The sequence below is a fragment of the Lepus europaeus genome, chromosome 15 (genome assembly GCF_033115175.1).
Source record: "Lepus europaeus isolate LE1 chromosome 15, mLepTim1.pri, whole genome shotgun sequence".
NCBI classification, from domain to species: domain Eukaryota; kingdom Metazoa; phylum Chordata; class Mammalia; order Lagomorpha; family Leporidae; genus Lepus; species Lepus europaeus.
The window spans coordinates 44,445,996-44,472,130 of record NC_084841.1 but is presented as its reverse complement, the minus strand read 5'-3'; the positions used below and the strand labels follow the sequence as shown (position 1 = coordinate 44,472,130).

General features: G+C 38.7%; 1 protein-coding gene across 3 annotated transcripts in view; it reads right to left on the bottom strand.

The window, feature by feature from the left end:
• The window catches only part of GPBP1 (GC-rich promoter binding protein 1), an 81,370-nt gene that overhangs the window by 10,917 nt on the left and 44,318 nt on the right, over positions 1 to 26,135 (bottom strand). For 2 of the 3 annotated variants that reach the window (XM_062212018.1, XM_062212017.1), the window contains exons 4-8: positions 19,550 to 19,673; positions 19,200 to 19,423; positions 15,442 to 15,508; positions 14,381 to 14,440; positions 699 to 883 (exon numbers count right to left, since the gene is read on the bottom strand). In XM_062212018.1, coding sequence (XP_062068002.1) covers positions 699 to 883; positions 14,381 to 14,440; positions 15,442 to 15,508; positions 19,200 to 19,423; positions 19,550 to 19,673 — 660 coding nt within the window. The remainder of the gene's footprint in view (positions 1 to 698; positions 884 to 14,380; positions 14,441 to 15,441; positions 15,509 to 19,199; positions 19,424 to 19,549; positions 19,674 to 26,135) is intronic. The other variant, XM_062212019.1, reaches the window with a different exon arrangement.

Sequence of the window (26,135 nt, the reverse complement as noted above, 5' to 3'; positions counted from 1 at the left end):
TGCATGCTTGTGTGCATGCATTTTCTCTCTTTCCTCATAAATTTACTCTTATTCTTTTTAAAGATTTGTTTATGTGAAAGATTGGGGGAGAGGGTGATAAAGTATCTCTTCCTTCCATTCACTGATTCCTGCCCCAAATGCCTGCAGCAGCCAGGTGGGGGCCATCCTGGTCTCCCACAGGGTTAGCAGGGGATTAAGCACTTAGGCCATCTTCTGCTGCTTTCCCAGGCACATTAGCAGGAAGCTGGATCAGAAGCAGCACTGATATAACATGCTTAACCCACTGTACCACAATGCTGGCCCCTAAATTTAGTTTTAAAAACTGGGGGGGGGGGGGGGGGGTCTAAGTCACTGCTGTTTCAAATCTTGTAAAGTTGGTTAGGTTTTTTTCCCTGATCATATAAAAGCACATGAGAATTTAAAAAATTTAAAACTCAGAACCAAGTAACTGGCATTATTAACCAAATGTATCACAAGTACATTTGAGAAAACAAAATATAAATTTTATTTACTACTAAAAACATATATATCATGGAAAGATAATTAACATTAATAGCACACAAATCAAATCTGCATCTAGAAATCAACACTTTATAACTACTCCCTTATATTTTCATATAAAATTTTTAATATTTTCCCCCAAAGTTAATGAATTGATACCAATTCAAGACTTGCATCTTTAACAATTTAGAACTTACTTTTGTCGGCGGAGCAGCAGGTTTAGGGACTAAGCCTTTATAAACACTTGGACCAGTTCCGTTCTTAACTGGTTGTGACTGAAGATTTCCTACTACTGGGAATCCAGATAGCTGTAAATCTTTTGAATTACCTTTCTTAATGACCAGCATCCTTGGAGCTCTAGATTTAGGATTCGGAGGATATTCTGCATGAATAAAGTACGAGCAGAAGTTATGTCATTTCAAAGGTTAGCATAAAATTAAAACCCATCAAAAGAATATATATTCCAAATCTTGATTACATTTAAACATAGCAGTTGTTCTGTAGGTAAAATAATTAAGCTAAAGAAGTACAAATTATACAAGCATTCCTGATTTAAAAAAAAAAATGGAGCTAAAACATAATCCCACAGAATATACCAAGAATTAAGCAATGTCAAGTAATACAGATGAATTCTGCTAGATAGTGGCCCAGAATGTTAACAGCCAAATTTACATTTTAACTTTTCCACTAAATTTATGAAAAACTGAAAACTTCATCCTATGACTCTTAACATTTAGAATGTAAAATACATTTGTATTTTCTCCTTCCTGATTTTGAAAAGATAATAAAAATTTCTGATTTCTTCTCATTCTTTGTATTCCACTTTCAAAGTATTAATAAAAAGGCAAGGGATTACTGTCCCTCTATTTCCAAATATCTAATAGTTATGACTAATAAAAAGAATTCACAATACCAATTCAACTGAAATCCTTACTGATCATCTAACTATAGTTAGGGCATTGTGTGAAGTACCAGGCAACCAAATTCAACCCTGGTTTCTGAAGACAGCTGTCGTATTACAAAAAACTGCTGCACCCCAACTTCTCAAAACTACTGCAGTTGTTAAAAAATAATCAAACACTATCTTTTCAGTTTAATCATTGTGTATGTATAACCAACTAGTTAATACACGAACATGTTTACAATTACTGCTATAAAATATAAAAACTCTGAAAGCCTATCTTTCATAATTGCAAATTTCAGAATAATAAAAAGATTGACTTAAGGCAGCATTTGGTTCAGAGGTTAAGACACCACTTGGGAAGCCCAAATCCTAGGCCCTGAGAGGCAGGATCCCTGACATACACTTAAGAGACCCAGACTGAGTTCCGGGCTCCTGGCTTCAGGCTGGTCCAACCCTGGCTGTTACAGACACTTGGGAAGGAACACGAACACACACACACACACACAATCTAAATGATGATTCTTAGGAATCTAGAAGGGCTCCCAGGTTCATCTGAGGCCTCAGATTATTCCCCAAAAATAAATAAATAAATAAAATAAAGCTAGTATGGTGCTTCACCTATTGCCATGATGAAAGATAAAAGAATGGCCTGGAACACACAGATAGTGTTTATTTTTCCAAAAATTAAGCACATGTTAATCTATTAGAGCAAGCATTACAACTTCTTAGCTGCCTAATATAAATATTGTACAAAGACATCTTCAGGCATACAACCTGCTTTTCTAAAGATAGATAAGGAAGTTAACAACAAAAAAGAATAAAAATCTCAATTAGAAAACAATGAATACTAAATTATACTAAACAATGTAAGTTTTGCAATGTGCTTTTGGTAATCATGATTAAAGCATAAATAATGCATTTTTAAAAGATTCTTGAAATTAATAAACACTAAAACATAAAAGGCAATCAGCCTGCAACTCAAAATCTATTTAAAACACAGGAATCTAAGGATGACTAATGCTGGGAAATATCAAAGGTAATAAAAGAGTTTCCGAAGTTCTCCTATCAGGGGTATCCAAATGTGGGGTGGAGGGTAGTTCTATCAGAAAAGCAAAATTAAATAAATTAAAATATGACTGATGAAGACTTCCAGTTGAATACATCTGAATAAGCACAGTTTTTCTTCTCCCTTCTAGACTCTTACATTAAAATTACTATAATGGAGGCAGTAAATCAAATAAAACACAGGAGTAAGGTCACCAGCAAGGGAACGGTCTCAACACGCACGCACTTCTACCAGGAAAAGGAAAGAAAACAGGTTCAGCTTTAGAGTGTGTACAAAGGAGCCTAACAGCTGAGGAGGGATCTAAACTGTCCTAAACAATCTTGGAGAGACTGGAATTCTAAAAGGCTGGATATGGAAAAGGGTAATGATGGGGCCAATGCTGTGGTATAGTGGATAAACCTGCTGCCTGTGGCGCTGACATCTCACATGGGCACCACTTCAATTTCCGGGTGATCCTCTTTCAGGTTAGCTCTCTGCTATGGGTGGGCAAGCAGTAAAAGATGGCTCAAGTGCTTGGGTCCCTGCACCCATGTGGGAGAACCAGAAGTTCCTGGCTCCTGGATTCAGATCAGCCCAGTTTCAGCTGTTGCAGCCATTTAGAGAATAAACCAGCAGATGAAAAGACCTTTCTGTCTCTAAATCTTTGGGGGGAGGGGGGTAGTGGAAGTGAAACCATTTCAGGCAAATAATATCAATTCACCAAGATTTCTTAAAGAATGTGCTTCAGGGCTCCATCTCCTCACTACAGCTTTTTATTAATTCAGACCATGGAGACAGCAGTGAAAGCTCAACTGAGTTCCTGCTAGAGCCACAAGGGAGACTTGCATTGTATTCCTGGCTCCTGCTTCAGCCATGCCAAGCCACCCATAAAAGGCGCACAGTGGATTAAAAGCCACTATCTGCAGTGCTGGCATCCCATATTGATGCTGGTTGGAGTTCTGGTGGCTTCATTTCCAATACAGCTCTCTGCTAATGTGCTCTCTGCTAATGCACCTGGGAAAGCTGTGGAAGATGGCCCAACTCCTTGGGCCCTTGCACCCATGCTGGAGACCAGGAAGAGCTCCAGGCTCCTGGCTTCAGCCTGGCCCAGCCCTGTCCATTGAGACCATGTGGCAAGTAACTAGCAGATGGAAGATTTCTCTGTTTCTCCTCTCTGAAATCTGTAAGTAACTCTCTATTAAAAAAAGATTTATTTGAAAGGCAGAGTAACAGAGAAGCAGAGAGAGCTGGTTTAGTTGGCTTTGCATCTGTAGATTCACTCCTCAGATGGATACAACAGCTGGAGCTAGGAGGATCCCAAGCCAGGAGCTTCTTCTGGGTCTCCCATGTGAGTGTAGGGACTCAAGGACTTGAACCATTCCTCCACTGCTTTCTCAGGTCACAGCAGAAAGCAGGACTGGAATTGGAACCAGTGCCCATATGGGATTCCAGCACTGCAGGCAATGGCTTCACCAGCTATGCCACAGCGCCATTCGTAAATAAAATCTTTCAAAAAGCCACACATTTAAGAAGCAAACAGGTGGTTTAGAGCTGCCTACTGTCAGTTTTTCTTTGTTACTCAAAATAAAAACTAGAAGGCAGAAGAGATGGAGAGTAGATGAGCAATGAGGTATATTCTTTAAAACAAAATAGTTTCTGATTATAAACTTTATCTTTCCTAAAATGTACATTCCCAGCACTGGTTCCTATCCATGCTGCTCCACTTCTGATCCAGCTCCATACTATGTCCTAGAAAAAGCAGCAGAGGATGGCCAAAGTGTTTGGGCCCCTGCCACCCACATGGGAGACCCAGAAGAAGCTCCTGGCACCAGCCTGGCTCAGCCCTGGCAGCTGCAGCCATCTGGGTTGTAAACCAGCATTCTGTCTCCTGCCACCCCCCAACCTCTGTCAGTAACTCCAACTTTCAAATGAATAAAATCTTTAAAAAATTTTTTATAACTCTCTCTCTCTCTGCCTCTCCTCTCTCTGTGTAACTCTTTCAAATAAATAAATCTTTTAAAAAAATTTTATAACTACATTCCCAGGAGCAAGAAATATTCCAGATGTTTCCTTAATAAGATCTTTAATGCAGAGAATGAATGGATTATCCTATAAAGAAAGATAAAGCCTAAGAAATCACTCATAATAAAAGAGGAGGTAGCAAAAAGACAAAGGTTCCTGAAGAAAAATGAAGGAAGAAGCAGATAGTGTTGCTGTGCTCAAATACAATAGCACAGAGGTTAAGAATTATGTGCTTTTGTACCAGATTTATCAGAATCTGAAACTAGCTCCAAACTTGCTAGTTGCATAATCTTGTACAAATTAGTTTCTCATCTATAAAATGGAGAACAGCTCTTAACTCAGTCACTGTGAAATGTTTTATGTATTTAAATAGTTCCTAAAAAACTATACAAAAAAATTCATGTAAGATCTCCAAAATAGGCTTCCAATTATAATTAAATTTAAAGGTGTCCTCATTTTAAAAAATATTTATTCAAGGGGAAAGCAAGGGATGGAGAAAAGGAGTGAGACCTGAGAGGCAGAGATAAAGGGCTTTCATCCTAACTAGTTCATTCCTCACTGCCTGCAATGGAGGGAGCTGAGACTGGGCAAAGCTTGGAGTTGAGAACAAAATCCTGTCTCTCAAATGAATGTTAGGAACCCAATTACCTGAGCCATTACCCTTCCTCCCAGGTTCTGCATCAGCAAGAATTTGCAACCAAGAGTAAGAGCTAAGAGAAAAGAACCAGGTTACCCTGTTGTGGATTTCAGGCATCATAAAAAGTTTCTTAACCACTAAGCTAATGCCTATCCCACAGGTATCCTTTTAAAAGAATTTGTGGTTAGGGGCGGTAGCTGTGGCATATCAGGTAAAGCCGCCACCTGCGTAAAGGGCATAAGGGCACTAATTTGAGTTCCATCTGCTCCACTTCCTATCAAGATCCCTGCTAGTATGCCTGAGGAAACTGTGGAAGATGGTCCAGGCTTCACAGAAGCAAGTTAGAATCAAAATACCACTGACATCTCAGATCCCCATCCTCTTTACTTTCATTACACTTCTCATTAGCTATCTTTCTTTTTTTTTTTTTTTTTGAAGATTTTTATTTATTTGAAAGAGTTACAGAGAGAGGTGGAGACAGAGAAAGGTCTTCCATCTGCTTGTTCACTCCCCAATTGGCTGCAACAGCCGGAGCTGCCCCGACCCAAAGCCAGGAGCCAGGAGTTTCTTCCGGGTCTCCCACATGGGTGCAGGGGCCCAAGCACTTGGGCCATCTTCCACTGCTTTCCCAGGACACATCAGAGAGCTGAATGGGAAGAGGAACAGCCAGAACTAGAACTAGCATCTATATGGGATACCGGTGCTTCAGCCAGCGACCCTCCCTCCCCCCATTAGCTATCTTTCACACTCAAAAGCATTTCTGATTCAATCAACATGTTGGCTATGTCATCCTTTGTACTACCACCTAGAAATTCTTTTTTTGCTTTTTAATGAATCTAAAACTATAATCTCCTCTGCTTATTGAATCTTGATATAATTATCTGATATTTACTAAAAACCTGTAACATGATTAAGGACTTTCCATAGTAGAAAACTGAAGTTTTAAAAATACCTGTCTCACTATGATTTTTGTAGCTATTCTTATCCTACAAATGAAGAAATTCTCTCAAATTACAGAATAAGTAATCTGCCCAATTGAATATTGGGCCCAAATCTGATTCCAAAGTTAATGCTCTTACACTCCCCTTATTACTATGGAAAACATAATTTAATCCTATGCCAGATATTTCAAAATGTCTCCATTTAAAAACATCTTACTGATATGGGTAAAATAAATGTTTACTATGGAGTGACATCAGGGTCCCCATACCATGATGCCAGTTACTGACTTTGTTTCCTCAGTATCTTAACATGAGGTAAAGAGAAAAGACAACTGACAGACAAATACATTTCAATTAAGCTTTCAAATTAACTTGAAAAGGAAGCTTGGTCACCTAAGGAAATAATCTACCTCCACAAAATCAATCACACACACACACACACACAGAAAAACATTCAATTAGCAAATAAAACTGCTATTGTGAATATCAGATACAGAAAAACAATTTGCTGAAGAAAAACAAACAGGAGGCTGGGAGCTAGTGACTGTGGGAGGATTCTGTGCCAGGACAATGAAAAAAGGGTGTGTGGGAGGACTCACAGTGTGGCTGGGACTTTGGGCAGTCACTGAGAGAGACTCCACATACTCAGGGCTTTCTGGTTATCTGGTGAGGGACACTGCTGGGAAATCTGAGCTTACACTGAGGACTACACAGTTCCTTTGTGTGGTCCTTGCGACAGAGCAGATGAATATAATAGCCACTGGGGCTAGAACTCAGGCACTGGTCTCCTTTGAGAAGAGCTCAGCTGAACAGAATAAACTTCACTTCTGATTTTTTTAAAAAAAAAAAGGGGGGGGGGGGAGATTTACCACACCAAAACTCAGTGCGTCATCTCAGACACTCCCTTCACCCTGGAGAACTGAACAGAGCTCCCTGGCCATATCCACTACGAGTCTCTAGATATTCACTCCACTTAGCTACAGAGACATAGTACAAAGATAAAAGCTAAGAGCCACAGCAAAGAAGAAACCAACAAATATCTCCACAAATGTCAAGCAATACAAACACACCAATTCAAGAAACAATAATAAGGAAGACAACATGACGCCTCCCCAAAAGAACACACTTCAATACTAGATTATGAAGATTATGAGACTGAACAAATGCCAGAAATGGAATTCAAAAAATTGATCATAAGATTACATAGAAGTAATCAGGAGCAAATGCACAAACTATTGAAATCCATACAAGACATGAAAAAAGATTTCTCCCACAAAAGTGAGATCTTAAAGAGAAATCAAAATGAATAAGGATTCAATAGAACAAATAAAAAACGCAGTGGAAAGTCTTAACAATAGAATCGGTGAAGGAAGAGAAAGAATATCCGACTTAGAAGACAAAGCACAGGAAAGTATACAGTCAAACCAAATACAAGAAGAGGAAATTAGAAAAAAGGTGTGGAAAAAGAGAAAGGATTAGAAGGCTTTTTAAATTAAATAACAGAAAACTTTCCCTAATTTGGAGAAAGAGATATCCAAGTACAGGAAGCACATAGAACTCTTTTTATTTATTTATTTATTTATTTATTTATTTATTTTGACAGGCAGAGTGGATAGTGAGAGACAGACAGAGAAAGGTCTTCCTTTTTGCCGTTGGTTCACCCTCCAATAGCCGCTGCAGCCGGTGCATTGTGCTGATCCGAAGCCAGGAGCCAGGTACTTCTCCCAGTCTCCCATGCGGGTGCAGGGCCCAAGGACTTGGGCCATCCTCCACTGCCTTCCCGGGCCATAGCAGAGAGCTGGCCTGGAAGAGGGGCAACCGGGATAGAATCCGGCGCCCCAACTGGGACTAGAACCCACTGTGCCGGCACCGCTAAGCGGAGGATTAGCCTGTTAAGCCACGGCGCCGGCCACATAGAACTCTTAATAGACATGACCAGAAAAGATTTTCACCACAACATATTGTAATCAAACTCACCACAGAAAAACAAAGATTATAAAATGTGCATGAGAGGAATGCCAGACTACTTTCAGACAATCTCCAATTAGACTCACAGTGAACTTCTCATTAGACACCCAATAGGAGAGAGAATGGCGAGATATATTCCAAGGCTGAAGAGAGAAAAACTGTCAACCAAAATACCATACCCTGTAAAGGTCTCATTTATGAATGAAGGTGAAATAAAGACCTTCTGTAACAAAGAGAAATTAAAAGAATTTGTCACCACTCATCCGGCTGTACAAAAGTTTGCTTAAGGTTGTGCTGCACACAGAAACATGGTCATCATTATGAAAGAAGGTAAAGGAGTATGTTTGGAAAAATGGTATGGCAAAGTAGTTGCTTATCAATAGTCACCTTGAATGTAAATGGTCTCAACTCCCCAGTTAAAAGATATAGACTAGCTGGATAGATTAAAAAACAAAACCCTGTAAGAAACACATCCCACCAACAAAGATGCACCCAGACTGAAAGTGAAAGGATGGAAAAAGATATTCCACGCTATCAGAAACCAAAACAGAGCTGGTGTAGCCATCCTAACATCAGATAAAATAGACTTTAACACAAAAGGTGTTAAAAGAGACAAAGAAGGGCATTATGTAATGATTAATGGATCGATTCCAAAGGAAAATGTAACTATTGTAAATGCACCTAATTACACGGCACCTAGCTATTTAAAAGAAATGTTAAGGGATCTAAAGAGAGACATAGACTCCAAGACAATAGTAATGGGAGACTTCAATACCCCACTTTCAGCAATGGACAGATCAACCAGCCAGGAAACAGATTTAATCAACACTATACACCAAATGGAACTAACAAATATCTACTGAACTTTTCATCGTACAATCACAGAACTGTCATAGAATAAATCAAAAAACTTTCTGAAAACAAATGAATAAAGCAACACAACATATCAAAACTTATGGGATATAACAAAAGCAATGTTAAGAGGGAAGCTTACAGCAACAGGTGCCTACATCAAGAAATTGGAAAGACACCAAATAAATGAGCTATCAATGCATCTCAAGGATCTAGAAAAACAGCAGCAAATCAAACCCAAAACTACTAGGAGACAGGAAATAATTAACATTAGAGAAGAAATCAACAAAACTGAAACAAAAAAAAATCAAAAATATCCAAAGAGCTGCTTTTTTGAAAAAATAAACAAAATTGACAGACCACTGCCCTAACAAACAAAATAAAAAGGAGACCCAAATCAATAAAATTAGAGATGAAAAGGAAATTTGACAACAGAAGCCACAGAAATAAATCATCAGAAATTACTACAAAGAGCAGTATGCCAACAAACGGGAAACCTAGAAGAAATGGACAGATTCCTGGACACATACAACCTACCTAAATTGAGCCATGAAGACATAGAATACCTAAACAGATCCATACCAAGATGGAAATTGAATCAGCAATAAAGGCCCTCCCAATAAAGAAAACTCCAGGACTAGATGGCTTTCACTGCTAAATTCTACCAGACATTTAAAGAAGAACTAACTACAATTCTTCATAAATATTCAAAACAACTGGAAGGGAGGGAGTCCTTCCAAACTCTTTCTATGAAGCCAGCATCACCTTAATTCCTAAACCTGGAAAAGATACAACAGAGAAAGAGAATTATAGACCAATTTCTATGATAAACATAGATGCAAACTTCCTCAAAATTCTCACCAATTGAATCCAACAACACATCAGAAAGATCATCCACCCAGACCAAGTGGGATTTACCCCTGGTATGGAGGGATGGGTCAATGTTCACACGTCAATCAATGTGATACATCACATTAACAGACTGCAGAACAAAAACCATATGATTATCTCAATAGATGCAGAGATAGCATTTGATAAACTACAACACTCATTCATGATGAAAACTCTAAGCAAATTGGGTATAGAAGGAACATTCCTCAACATAATCAAGGCAATTTATGACAAACTCACAGCAGTGTCCTATTGAGTAAAGAAAAGTTGGAAGCATTCCCATTGAGTGGTTAAAGAAAAAAAAAATCTGGTTATTTGAAACAAAATGGACAAATCTGGAAAGCATCCTACTTAGTGAAATAAGCTAGCCCCAAAGGGCAAATACCTTCTGTTCTTCTTGATCTGTGAAAACTAAAAGAGTAAAACTAAAATGAAACATGTAGAGGTGAAATTTACACTTCATGAAGGGATGATTTGAGCTGCCCTTGTGTTGACTATCAAGAACAGTTCTGTTTTTTTGTTTTTTGTTTTCCTACACACTATTTGTTGAACTCTTAAATTAATTAATAAGTTAATTATATGTGTATAAAGTCAACTGAGGATGGATCTCAGTAAAAAATAAGAGTGGGAATAATAAAGGGAGGAGGAAGTTTGTAACTGTAAAACTGTATAGTTCTGCACAAATTTCTATGAACACAGTTTAAAAACCTGTCCTGGGACTCCAAATCCCATTAAGCTTGGTGATAAAAAAAAAATGCTATCTTAATTTTTGAAATGATCATATTAAGTGTTAAAGTAAATATACAGATAGGGTTAAGTGTTAAAGTGATCATGTAAGTAGGATCAAGTGTCTGGTAATAATAATAGAATTAAAAAGGAGAGAATGTTCCAACATGGAAAGCAGTCCACACACTCTGACCTCAGAATCAGCCCTTAAGGCTTCCTGGTCTGACAGAAAAGCCTGTGAGATCATTTCAGGCATGGAAAGCCAAGACACGGGGGCAAAAAAAAAAATTCCTACATGAAGGACCTCACTGGGTGAGACCCCAGTGGAAAGAACTGGCCAACAAAAAGATGTACTTCTCTCTAAAAGGAAAAGAGAAATTTCACTTTGCTTATGGCCTTGTCTAAATACTGATGGAGTCTGTGGATTGAAAAGGCTTCTATAGCCTAGGCAGCTCATGTCAAGAGCCTTGAATGGTCACTGAAGTCATATATAAAAGTATTAATTATTAAATTAATAACAAGATTTACTGTGCACTAACTCCCCATGCAGGACCTCTGTCCTAAATGAGTATTACAAGAGTAAACCATAAAATTAGTTCTCAAAACTGTGTGTGTCTGTGCAAATTGTTGAAATCTTTACTCAGTACAGAGTCGGTCTTCCATGTACAAAGTTAATTGACAATGAATCTTAATGGAGAATGGGACTAGGAAGGGAAAGAAGAGAAGGGATGGGAATGTGGATGGGTAGGTGGGTATGGTGGGAAGAATAACTATATTCCTAAAGTTGCACTTATGAAATTTGTATTCCTTTAAAAATAAATTAAAAAATAAAATACAGTATTTATATCATATTTATATGTTATAATAGCTATTAATATTTTTCATTTAATGAATTCCCAACATGACTGACTCAAAAAATTAAGCTAGGGGCCTGTAATGCTGCCATCCCATATGGCACCAGTTGGGAGTCCTGCCTGCTCCACCTCTGATCCAGCTCCCTGCTAATAAGGCTTGGAAAGCATTGTTGGATGGCCCAAATCCATGGGCCCCTAAAATCCATTAAAAGACAGATGAATCTCCTGGCATTTATCTGGCCCAGCCCTGGCCAATGAGGCCATTTAGCGAGTGCAGCAGTGGATGGAACAATGTTCTGTTTTTCTCTCTAACTCCGCCTTTCAAACAAATAATAGATGTTATTTAAAAAAAAAACAAAAACTGTTGCCTACAATAATGGCTACCACACAGTCACCAGTTTGATTCCCAGATGCTCCACTTCTGATCCAACTCCCTGCTAATCTTTGTTAAAGCAGTGGAAGATGGTCCAAGGTTTTTGTGCCCTTGCCACCCACGTGGGAGACCCAGATAAAGCTCTTGAGCTCCTGGCCTTAGTCTGGCCTGGCCTTGGCCACTGCAGCCATCTGGGGTGGGTGTGAACCAGTAGACAGAAGATGTCTCTGTCTCTCCATAACTCTTAACAGATTAATCAAACTTTAAATAAAATTTTGTCTTACGCTGTCTAGTGAAATCCTATTTTCCCTTCTTAACCCTGAATGTGTTTTACATTATCTTTTTCCTTCTTACAGTGTTAAAATTTTTAAACTTTTCATGTATGGAAGAAATTAAAGGAAAATGAATAAATTTCAATACATGAATGATGTATCAACTAAATATTGTCAGAAAAATTCAACCATTCCCTCATTTTAATTGTTTATAAAATAAATTTCACTGGTTTTCTTCATGATCTACATCATTTAATGGAAATATGTCATCTAATCTCTATGCTTGTGGCTAATATCAGAATTCTCCAGAAAAACAACCTATCTTCATGAACTGGTCACTAATTTGCTTTGATTTAGAAGGCCAAACAAAACAAAAAAAACCCTGAGGCCTGCACCACGGCACAGTGGGTTAATGTCCTGGCCTGAAGCACCGGCATCCCATTTGGGCGCCAGTTCAACACCTGCTTGCTCCACTTCTGATTCTCTGATCCAGCTCTCGGCTGTGGCCTGGGAAACCAGAAGATGACCCAAGTCCTTGGGTCCCTGCACCCACATGGGAGACTCAGAAGAAGCTCCTGGCTCCTGACTGACACAGCTCCAGCTGTTACAGCCAATTGGGTTGTGAACCAGCAGATGAAAGACCCCCCCCCTCTGTATAATTGTGACTTTCAAATGAAAATTAATCTTAAAAAAAAAAAAAAAAAAACACCTTAACAATGAACTCTTATGCTCTTAAGTAGTATATTAAATACAAACAAAAATTAAGACAATCTGTCAAATTGCCAAGTAATATACACAAACATAAATACAGTCAAAACAAGACTCTGGTAATTAATGACTACTGGCCAAAATTTTTCATTTAAAAATATTAAATACTGTCAAGTTCTGACAATATGTTTGATAATAATAGGTAATGACATTAAAAAAACAGCCAACAGGACTTGCAATACCACTAAAGTCAGTAGTCACTATTGCTCCAACTGTATACACTTAAGTACACATCACTCTCTGCCTTACCCTGTAAATGCAATTATACAATTAAATTACTTTAAAATTCTCAGAGATACAAGGAACTACCTTGAATTCTTGTATTAGAGTGTAATTAGTAAGAACATTAGTTTTACACACAAATAGCTGTGATACTTAATAAGATAAAAACACTACAGTGGGCCGGCACTGTGGCTCACTAGACGAATCCTCCGCCTGCGGCGCTGGCACCCCAGGTTCTAGTCCCAGTTGGGGCGCCAGATTCCGTCCTGGTTGCTCCTCTTCCAGTCCAGCTCTCTGCTGTGGCCCGGGAGGGCAGTGGAGGAGGGCCCAAGTGCTTGGGCCCTGCACCTGCATGGGAGACCAGGAGAAGCACCTGGCTCCTGGCTTTGGATCGGCGCAGTGTGCCGGCTGCAGCGGCCATTTGGGGGGTGAACCGACGGAAGGAAGACCTTTCTCTCTCTCACTGTCTAACTCTGCCTGTACCCACCACCAAGGGGAAAAAAAAGAAAAAGAAAAAAAAAACACCCAGAGGTCACAAATATAATCTGCATGAAGGTGTTTCCAATAAAGCCAAGTAAGTTAAACGGAAGTGAATTTATGTAACTATATTTTAAGTGGCTTAATTATACTTTCCCTCAAGATTGCTGTTTTTTGATTGGGAAATTCTGTTTAAATTTTTGCCAATATTTGATCTACAAATAATAGTTTCAGGGACAAGTTGGTCTTTTTACACATATTACATTTTCTGAGTAAAGTTTTACTTACCTGGAAGGAAGCAGCACTAACAAAGTTCTATTGAAGGCTTTCCTAAAATTCTCTCCTCTTCCTCAGGAACATAGCTATTATAAATGTTGCAACAGGGAAAACAATACTTTGGAACCCAGGGGGAAAGTCAGAGAGGAACAGTGAAGTGTGGCACAATGAGAGTTTAATTCTATTCCCTAAGGGCAGTACTGGGAATTTTTAACAACCATGACGCAATTAACCATTTTCCTTTTTTTTTTTTTTAAAATGCAGACACATTTCTTATTTTACCTAAACACAGTACAGAGTACATTTTCCTTTCAAATACCTTTTCAACTAGTACTCAAAATCCTTAGACCAATCCTGAAACAGTAAAACCAAAATCTTTATATTAATACATTTTAGTCTCATTATTTTCAAAGATGTCTTTGCCTTTAATTAATTTCTAAGACTATTAAATCAACCAAGAATCAGTACCAATAGTATCTATAGGTAGTTTTATATGACAAATGCTGACATTCTTGACTTTATTTACTTTCATTCTAATCAAATCGAAATTATTCCTAATTTCTTAGAGATTCTATTTAACGCCTTCCAGGTGGTTCTATATTCTTATGCAATCAGCTGTTCCCAGAAAAACTGAATAATAAGGAAACATACCTAAGAGAGGAGCTTGGGAGATTTTTTTGGTTGGGTATGTGTGTGTCTGGGCGTGTAGGCCTGGGGAGAGTGGTAGAAATACTAATTTGCAATACAGAAAAAACAATTCCATTCACATGGTTCTAACAAGTGCCTGACCACCCCCACCCCCACCCTCAAAAAGCCCTTAAATAAAAAGGGAGATCAAAAGAAAACAAAATACCCTAGAGATCCATCCCAAACTACAATAAAGAACAGTATAGGAAGTGGCAAAGTTTAAAATAATGCCTTTATTGTTAGGATTATTATGCTGTCATAAGCCACAATCCTTTCGTTTGAATATGTTGCTGATTTTCAATAGGAAAATACAAGTGAACGTGTACAAGTTCCAAAGTAGATACAACACCTTTGAATTTTGCTTATCAAATAATTAAATTCATTTTTCAAACATGAAATCTTGTATTATAAAATTTTCCGTTATGAAATTATCCATTATTTTAAACTTTTCAAAAGCTATCTAATTTATGTTTAATCTTCTGTAAGGAGTTATCAAATTAAACCCAATAGTTTTCCAAAAATGGGAATACCAGAAAAACTCACTAAGCCTTCAAAATCAACGCTGTAATTTCAAATATAAACTAGATTCACAAGCAAATTCATATAATTTTTACAGTATAACTATAACCTCTTTCATAAAGATTAATTTCAAGTCACATTATGATCACAAGTACTTAACTTTCCAATTGACTAGTTTTCAACTTTGAAAAATTAGGAATTTAAGCTAAGATTTTTTTGTTTTTAAATTAGTCTGCTTTTTAAAAGATGTTGATATATTACATTAACTTACAATCATTTTCAAAAAAACTAATACTCAAATTATTTTACTAAGAAGTGAAGATCAACTATTTCAAACTTTTCTTCTACCATAAATCTTTTTGAAAAGGTATTACCTTTTTTGTAGCTTAGCACAAGGAAACATTTTAAAAAGTGTTTTATTCTAGTCTTATTTCCAGAAATACCCAAAAAAGTCATCTACAAATATCAATATTTTGTACCCATAAGGAGAATAAAAAATTACTTACCCCATACACCTGCAGCTAAAGATTTATTCTGATTTGGTTCTCTCTCATATTCAGGATTTAATGATGGCTAGAAGAAAATTTGAACAAAAAATTCAAATAATGAAATATATTTTAAAAATAAACCCTTTAAAAACAATCTTAAAATTATACATGTTGTAAACTGAGGAATCTGATATAATCAATTCTATTCATAATCCTGGTTGACAGCTTATTCTGCTAACCATTAAAATTTATGCTATCAGCTCAGTATGTGGCACAGCAGATTAAGCCCTGGCTTGTAGCATCAGCATCCCATACAGAAGTGAAATTGGATTTCCAGCTTCTCCACTTCCTATCCCGCTTCCTGCTAATATACCCCGGGAAGGAGGATGACCCACCCACAAGGGAGATCTAGATGGAGTTTCAGGCTCTTGGCTTCTACCTGGCCTAGTTCTGGCTGTTTAGGCTATTTGGGAAATGAACGAGTAAAATAGACCTCTCGTTTTCATTCTTTCAAATTAATAAATAAATGCTTTGGAAGAAATAAACAGTTGCTACCTATATTAACCACTGATTTGAGAAAATGAGTCTTTTTTATAAGTGATTTATTTGTCTGAAAGGCAGAGTGACAGACAGAGAACTATCTCTCTTCTGCTGGTTCATACACCAAATCCTCACAACAGCCTGGTCTGGGTCAAGCAAAAACTAAAAGAACGGCATCCTGGTCTCCCATGTGGGTAGTAGGGACCCAACTTGCATCATCTTTTGCTGCCTTCTAAGGCACATCAGCAGGAAGCTGAATTAGCAGTGAAGTAGCTGGAACTCCCAACAGGCACTCCAGTACGGGATACTAGCATCACAAGTGCAGCTTAACCCACCGCACAACACCACTGCCCCAAACCAGAGTCTTGGAAATGTATTCTCATTCATCACGACTATCTGAGGGAAAAGCTTGAGGGAAGAAAAGAGACCAAACTCAAAGAGAATACATATCAGTTTTAATCAATCTGAGATAGAAACCTCCTTAGCTCAAGATCAGACAGAGAAGAGGAAGATTAGACCATTTCCCAAATCCATAAGGTTTTCACTACTGTATATTTTAGTTAACTCATTCTCATAGCAAAATGCACAATTTGATTTCAAAATTGGTCCAGGATCATTAAAAAGAAAAATGATGTGATCATTGAATGCTTATTCTAAAATTAATCTTGGTAGTTCCTCTCCAGAATCCTGAATTTCCAGTATTATTATATCAGCTATTTCTCATATTATCCAGCAATACAGCCTGCTTTATTTAAAGAACTAATTCAAAATTCATACATGTTGAAACAAATCCTAATACAAATATTTTAATCACCTACAAGAGTAATTATTAAGACTATAGTGACATCACAGTAAAATTCTCAGTGTAAACATGCATACTAGTATGTTTTCATATAAACAAATTAAATAGCATGAAAATAATTTTAGCAGTGATTATATATGCATTTTTAAAATACACCATACTGTTATGATAATCTACATCTATTTTATAGGATTATAATTGATGTTGGCAATCTTGAGAGTTCAGTGGGTTATAATAGTGAAATAACAGCAATTAGTTTTTACTGAATTCTTACTAGGTGTCATGCACTGTTTTGAGTGATTTACTTGCATTACTCATTTAACCCTCACAACAATGTCATCATTCCCAGTGTTTCTATTATAAAATCTCATTTATGATGACTATCAAGGGAAAAAAAGAAAGTAAAATTCAAAAGTATTGAGATTCCAAGGCTAACAGGATATAAAAATAATCTTTTTTTTTCCTCTTTCCTCACCTCTCCCATGCCCTAACTCCAGTCTATCAAATCTTGCCTCTAATCAAACCCTCCATCCAAACTACTTCTAAATCATATCCAAAAAATCATCTCATCATTTTCTCCTAAACTACTGCTTCTACTCCCTAATTCTCTTTTTCCTACTATGATCCATTCAAGTTGTAATAACTGGAAAATTCTTTTAAAAACTAAAATCACATCATGACTCCTCCCAGAGAGGCTTCCCACTGTAATTGCAATTCTTCTAAAATTCTTGCCTTTACCTATTTGATCGAAAACTCTTTCCTGTCTGTCTTACATGGTCTAATACTAACTACTCTTTATTCATACAAGTCTTGATTATTATTTTTTATTCTTTTTAATTTTACAGGTAGAGTTACAGACAGTGAGAGAGACAGAGAGAAGGGTCTTCCTTCCGTTGGTTCACCCCTGAAATGGCCACTACAGCCGGCACTGCGCAGATCCGAAGCCAGGAGCTTCCTCCTGGTCTCCCAAGTGGGTGCAGGGACCCAAGCACCTGGGCCATCCTCCACTGCCCTCCCGGGCCACAGCAGAGAGCTGGACTGGAAGAGGAGCAACCAGGACTAGAACCAGTACACATATGGGACACCAGCGCCGCAGGCGGAGGATTAGGATTAACCAAGTGAGCCACAGCGCCATCCCCTATCCATGCAAGCCTTAATTTTATTCCTTAAATTTACATGTTCCCACGTTTGAATTCTCCTATCTTCTTCTCAGTCATTTTCCTATAGAAATATCTGACCTTCCAAGCTAAAACAGACATCCACTCACTTTCTGCCAAAATTCTCTCTAGAATATGAATTATTTTTTTAATGTTCACAGTAGGGACTTTACCTGTATTATTCACCTATTTATTCTGAGTGTCAACATCAATGGACTCTCACGGAACTCTTGAAATATATAGTAAGAATTAACAATGAATATATACAAGATAAAGCGCAAATTCTGTCTACTATACTTAAGGCTTTTCAAATTATTCAGGAATGAATCACAAGAACTCAATAAATAGGTAAAATTTTCTACAACTTGAGAAGCACAGAGTTTGGGTAAGCCACATGATGAGATTTAGGGATAAGGAGAAACAATAAAGAAAACAAGTCTTTTAATTAGCTCATACTTATTTCTTTTCTTCTTCTTCTTCTTTTTTTTTTTTTTGGGGGACAGGCAGAGTGGATAGTGAGAGAGAGAGACAGAGAGAAAGGTCTTCCTTTACCGTTGGTTTACCCTCCAATGGCCGCCGCCGCGGCCGGCTCATCGCGCTGATCTGAAGGCAGGAGCCACGTGCTTCTCCTGGCCTCCCATGGGGTGCAGGGCCCAAGCACTTGGGCCATCTTCCACTGCACTCCTGGGCCATAGCAGAGAGCTGGCCTGGAAGAGGGGCAACCGGGACAGAATCCAGCACCCCAACCGGGACTAGAACACGGTATGTCGGCGCTGCTAGGTGGAGTATTAGCCTGCTGAGCCACGGCGCCGGCCCATACTTATTTCTAACACTTCTTGAGTTAACATTCTTAGCCATGTCTGACCTAAGATGATAACTATTTTGATTCCCCTGACCACAATGAAACTTCTGAATAGAGAAACACCTGTATTCTGGGATTAGCTTTAGTCACATATTAATAAGAAAGTATTATTTAAATACAAAAACTTAAATAAAGTATGTTGGTAAGATATTATTTCTAAAGCTTTATGATGGATTTGCAAATAAGCCACCAGGCTCAGGTACTAGTTCTAAGGGATGAAGGAAAGGAACTGGGTAGAAATAGTGAACAAAAATCACTTACAAAATGTAAAAACTAAAAAATAACTGGGCAAATGCATACAATGTATGATTCCTATTTAAAAAACAATAGATATTAACAGAACTTTGTAAGCGTTCCTCGTGCTAAAATAGCACTGGCAGAAACATCATTTGTATTAAAATTATAAGAAACTTACAAAATCCTCAGCCTCAAACTGCTTGCGTTCTCGCTTGTCTTCTTTCCTCCCACTTTCATTGTCAGGTATATTGTTTTCATGTAATCCTTGGCTTTTTCCAGAATGGAAAATACTGCTACGAGAACGAGAACTTCCACCATGGTATCCCCCTCGATGATTTATGTTTTCTGTACCATTTCTTCCATGTGTACGCCATCCATTTTTTTCTTTCCTTCCAAAGTTACCTTTATGTGATAATAGTAAAGTAATATAAATTCAGATAGTAATGCCTAAAGACTGAATCATAGTCAAAACATTCTTAATAGGCCAAGAAAATTATCCTTAAACTATCATTTCTTAGCATATTTTACCTCCAGTAGAACGTCCAATACCAGAATCAAAGCCATCTGAAGAGTTGTGTCGTCGACGATTGACATCATACCGACTTTCTGTCCATGAGAAGTTTTCAGAATGCTTTTCAAAATTCAATGACGACTGAAACAAATTACCAAGAGGCAGATTCATTATATACTTATAAAACCTAAATAAGTTTAAAAACTAGTAACACTCAAAATTAACATATTTCAAAGAATCTTAAATAGTGAAAAGGGATTTTTAAAATTATTTTCAGGGTATGTGATAGCTGGTATCTATCTCTAAATACAACTATTTTAAATAAAATATTTACTAAATAAAAATATTTACTACTGGTCTATTTTCTTAAACCTTACAAGCATATCTTCCTGAAAGAGTTCAACAACTACATTCACTTTTTCTAAAAATTTTAAGATGACATGCAGGGGCCAGCATTGTGGCGCAGCTGGTAAAGCTACCGCCTGCGATGGCAGCATCCCTTATAGGGGCCAGTTCAATTCCTGGCTGCTCCATTCCAGCTCCCTGCTAATGGCCTGAGAAAAACAGCAGGAGATGGCCCAAGTGCTTGGGCCCCTGCACCTATGTGGGAGTCGCAGAAGCTCCTGGCTCCTAGCTTCCTCCTGGCCAGAGCTGGCCATTGTAGCCATCTGGGGAGTGAGCTAAAAGAGCGAAGATTCTCGCTCTCTCTTGTGTCTCTGGCATCGGATAAAAAACATCTCTCCCTCTCTCTCTGCCTCTCTGTAACTCTGCTTTTCAAATAAATAGGTAAATCTCAGTAATAATAAAAAGATGGAACACACTGTCAAGGAAACAAACTAAAATAGGATACATGTGTCTACCTGAATTTTATGAGTTATTCTGGTCAATTATTGAACTTTTAGTAGGGAGGAAGCTGTGGAAGCCACCCGCTTTGTAGCCAGACAGAAATATGGGTAACCTTATTAAATATGGTATCTGGTGAAAAGGCAATCCTATGAGACTGGGCCCTTAAATTTATGGTGCTTGATTGCACTCTGGGTAGTGCCATAATAGATTATCAATCTCAGGATACGTGTAAAGTATCAGAATAGATATCTGGGGGTCAGATTGTGGTGTAGCAGGTAAAGCTGCCTCCTGCAATGCTGGCATCCCATACTGGCACCAATTTGAGTCCCAACTGCTCCACTTTCAACCCAGCTCCCTGCTAATGGCTGGGAAAAGCAAGCCTGAGTTCTTTGGCCCATGCCACCCACATGGAAGTCCCAGAAGAGGCTCTTGGCTCCCAGCTTTGCTCTGGCCCAGACACAGCCATTGTGACCATTTTGGGATGAACCAGTGGAAAGAAGATCTATCAATCAATCTCTCTGACTTTCAAACAAATAAATGTCTTTAAAAAAAAACAAATTGTGCCTGGAGGGTACAAAATACCTTTGTCTCTATCCCCTTCTTTCCCTGTACCTCAAACCCCAGTTGTTTAAGGTCAAAGCTTAACATGCAGCCGGTGCCTCGGCACACTAGGCTAATCCTCTGCCTGCAGCACCAGCACCCTGGGTTCTAGTTCCGGTTGGGGCGCCGGATTCTGTCCCAGTTGCTCCTCTTCCAGGCCAGCTCTCTGCTATGGCCCGGGAGTGCAGTGGAGGATGGCCAAGTGCTTGATCCCTACACCCGCATGGGAGACCAGGAGGAACCACCTGGCTCCTGGCTTCGGATAGGCGCAACGCGCCGGCCTTAGCAGTCATTTGGGGGATGAACCAATGGAAGGAAGACCTTTCTCTCTCTCACTGTCTATATCTGCCTGTCAAAAAAAAAAAGAAAAAAGAAAAGTTTAACATGCCAGGGAACTTACAGGGAAGACTAAAACTTACATAGCTGTTTTCCACAAGCATCCAAATCACTGTTCTACCTACTCCCTAAGGAGGATATGGTACTACTAAGCACAGAAGTAGCTAAAATGATTGAGGAGTGGAGAAAAATCTATGGCAGTGTGGTTCATGGAGACAGGAGTGAGTCAAACCTGGGTGTTTGCTGAACCCAGAGTGAAAGAGGCAACAACATCCCTGGGTTGAGGTGCCAGAAGAGAAGCAAACATCCTTTAAGCCACCCATGCAATCCCCTAAGAGCTAATACACCCTCTCCCCCTCACCATATTCCCAGCTGAAGGAATCATGTAATCTCGTGAAAGCTTTTTGTTTGTGGCTCCTCACAGGTATGCATTAAACTCTCTAGTTTGTTTCAATTTAGAAAGAAAAAGTCCCTCAATTTGGCTGACAGGATTTGGACAAACTCCAGCAGCAGGAAAGAGAAAGTGACGTAGAAGATGGGGCATTTATTACAATTCAATGTACTGCTTTCGTGACTTTTACTGTTACCAACGTTACATGTTTATATTGAAAATGCTCATGCTGACAAGTGATCCCTCTCCCCTTCCAAGAGGTTCAGCAGAAACAGTATGGAATCCTAGGAGAATCCCAGAACCTTGGTCTGGTGTATTAACAGCTCAACTAACTTAAAAGATGGTACTGACTGGGCAGCAGCAGCAATACAGCCCCAACAACTATGGAAGATCATACAGGTAGGTGCCAGTCAGCACAATGGGATAAAATGAAAAGTTGTGACCCTTACCTTGGGTAATATATATAAGGACTAGACATTTTATGTTTCTACAGACTCTTGGAGTATTACCAATAGCCTCAGTCTTATCTGTCACCTGAAAAAATACAGGCTAGCAAATTAAGGACCCACCTCTACAGAGTCACATACTGAAAAGGTACAGCTGCTGAGACAGTCTATATCGCTCATTTAAAAGCTCAAAATAAGGGCCTATTCTCTAATGAGTGACTGGCATCAGAAGTAAATGACTTGAATGCAAATCAAGTCAAGCATAATACCTGGATCTATCATCAACCAAAGATGAAACACATCCCCTATCACAGACTAGCCACAGATAAAGGACTTTACCTGTGATTCAGAAGCCATCACTGTACGCTGATTTGTGACGCCTGCCAAAAGTTCACCAAATTTTCTTGTAATGAGGCCATGTTACACAGAATTATATCATATTGTTACGAATTCTTGAAGCAAGTTATTCACCAATACTGAAAATTTTCAGGTCACAATGTTGTTAAGTATGACAGGCTAATTCTAGAACACACTACTGTTGCCCTTCTAGTTAATCCAAATCATGTTTTTTGCTTTACTGACCACTGATAGTGTGTTAACAACATGCCTTTTGTCAAAAAAGATAACCTTCAATGGGCAAATTATATTCAACATATCCAATGGACATTCCATGTTCCCTACCATCCACAGGCATTTAGCACTGTCAAGCATTATGAACAGCCTCCTCAAAATTCAACTTTAAACAAGTGAAAACTCTACTTTGCTTACCTCACCACACCTTAGTAAGACAATCTGGCCAATGAAAGAAGCACAGAATCAAAGAGATAATCTACACATAACCAACTACTTTGTGGATGCAAACAATATGAAAGAAATGTTACATTATGAGATTATAGACATATTTATAATGGAACCTTGCATACTGCACAAAAGTATCCTCATCCCACTCAAAAAAACTTCTCTGGGTAATAAGTCTAGACCCAAATAGGGGAATTAAAAAATTTGCAAGGTGAAGTTACCATCACTGGAATGGAACACACCAGTTTCATGGCTTTGGACAGAAAGTGATAATCCAAGTACCTGGGAAGAGAATACCTCACCACAGGAGGTGCAATGCAAAAAAAGAAAAAAAAAAAAATCACTTTTCCCTACAAACAGTACCAATGCGTAAGTCAAATAGCAGCCACAGACAACACTAACACACTGCTAGAATTGGCACCCCTATTCATATACTTTGCCTAGGCACAGTCAGTCCTTAACTAGTGTACTGTGTCTGATACAATCATTAGCAGCTTCTGAATCTGCATTTAAACTCCCTTGAATGGCACAGCTCTGTTTCATTATGACTGATAAAAATTCATATTCTTCCAGGGAGTGCAGTAGAGGATGGCCCAAGTGCTTGGGTCCTGCACCCATGGGAGACCAGGAGAAGCACCTGGCTCCTGGCTTCGGATCAGCGCAGCGCGCCAGCCGTGGCAGCCATTGGAGGGTGAACCAATGGCAAAGGAAGACCTTTCTCTCTGTCTCTCTTTCACTGTCCATTCAGCCTGTCCAAAAAAAAAAAAAAAGAAAAAGAAAAAGATTCATATTCGTTTCCAGACACCTGAGAAGTCTTAGGTTAAAGCATGTATGGCAATTCAAGTCCCAACTACTTTGTGACACTGTCTGTTTTCTTAGCCAAACCAATGTTAATACTAATCCAAATTAAGTCTAACAAAAAAATCCCAAATGGAGTGATGTTTGCCCCTTTCAAGTGGTATGTTTCTCCAAGTAGAGAGGGCAATGAGCCATGGAATATCTTTCCTGAGAATAAGAATTGCTACAGATATAAATAAAATTTCATATATATATATATGATATAGATATATAGATATATCTATATCTACATAGAAACAGATATAAATTATACTCCACCATGCATGGAACTGAACATCCCTGCACACCCCTGCTTCTTTGTGAAGGATGCAAGGCCATAACTTCTCTTTGCATGAGCAGTTATATCTGTAACACTGAGGAACAGGTAGCCGCCTCCTCTAGAACTGCAGGCTTACCAGGAATGTGGCTGATTCCCTAAACTTAGTGCAAAGGTAACATCCACCTGGGCCCCTCCTTGTCAATTCCCAAAGGTTTTAAGGGATCTGAAAAACCAGTGCCAGCATCATGTGTATGCTGCTAGATATGCTCTGAGTAATAAAATTAGTGTCTTACATCTTCTGCAAGCATCCACGAAACTTCACATATTAGCCAAATTTCTGTTACTACAACAAAATATATGAGACAGGCTAACTTTATAAAAAAGTAAGTTCTGGCTCACAGTTCTGAGGTGCAAGTATACCTTGGGTCTCATCTGGAGATCATCTTCTAGCTGAAAAGTCCTGGGGCAGTATAGAGCATCACATAGCAAAAGCCAGAGAGCGTGCCTGCCTGTCTGTAACTGTTTAGATTCTCTCCTCTCTACTCATAAAGCCACCAAGATTCAACCACAGGGCTCACTTTAATGATCTAATCACTTCCTGAAGGCCTCTCCCCTGGCACACAGTGAAAATTTTTACCCTCTTGATACTAAATGGGTTATGGTTCCCTGCCAATGGCCTGGGAAAGCAGAAGATAGCCCAAAGTGGTTGGGCCCCAGTCACCCATGTAAGAGACCCAAAGAAGCTCCTGGCTTCACACGGACCTAGTTCCGGCTGTTGCAGCCATTTGGGGAATAAATCAGTGGACAGAGACCTTTCCTTCTCTCTCCCTCTCTCTGTAACTCTGCCTCTCAAATAAATAAACCTTTAAAAAAATTTATGGATTAAACGTCTGGGGAGGGGCCTCAAATTTCATTCAAATGATACCACAGCAGACTGGATTGTAGCCACAAAAAAGATAAAATCCAAAACCCTTCAAAGAATCTGACACATAACCAACATAGTAAACTATGAGTAAGAAGTATAATAAGACTTTAAAAAAAAAAAAAAAAAAACACAAAACTGGTATCATTTGTAAACCCAATGATTATCTATATAAAAAATCTGACACTTATACAAAGTAAAAATGAGATACAATTATCTGCAACCAAGACTTTAGTAGGACAACCTTTAAAAAAAGTACTTAAGGGGCTGGTGCGGTGGCTTAGCAGGTTAGGCTGCCGCCTGCAGTGCCAGCACCCCATATGGGCGCCACCCAGTTCAAGTCTTGGCTGCTCCACTTCTGATGCAGCTCTCTGCTATGGCCTGGGAAAGCAATGGAAGATGGCCCAAGTCCTTGGGCCTGTGCACCCAAGTGGGAGACTCAGAAGAAGCTCCTGGCTCCTGGCTTTGGATCAGCACAGCTCTGGCAGTTTTGGCCCATTGGGGAGTGAACCAACGGATGAAGATTCTCTCTCTCTCCCTCCCTCCCTCCCTTCCTTCCTGCCCCCCTCCTTGCTTTCTCTGTGTAACTCTTCCAAATTAATAAATAAATCTTTTTCAAAAAAATAGTTCTTAAAACAACAAGAAGTACTCTAAGATGCTGGAATACACCTATTGAAACACAAAAAAAACTGCCAAGAAAAAATTTAACTTTAAAAAAACATGAAAAATTATTACATTAGCTTTCCATTACTGCAAAGAAATACCTAAGACAAGGCACTTAGGAAGGAAGTAGGTTTATTTTGGCTGTTTTATAGGTCCAACATCAGGTGGACTCCCCACGTTTTGTGGTCTGGTTAGGTCAGCAGATGGCAATGGCAGACTGCAGAGGAACAGAATGTACTCTCCTAGGCCTAACTCAGGCTTTTATTATCAAGCCTCTTGTGAGAACTATGTTTTGAAGGGCAGATTCCCAATGATCTAAGAATCTCCAAGTAATCCCATCTTCTAAACACCTTAATTGCATTAAGTTTTCATGTAAGATTATGCTAGAGTTTGAGCTTTAAATGTCTGAATGAATTTGGGAGCCATATCCCAGTCAAACTAAAATAATGAGCTATACACTTAAAAACATAAATACGGGACCAGC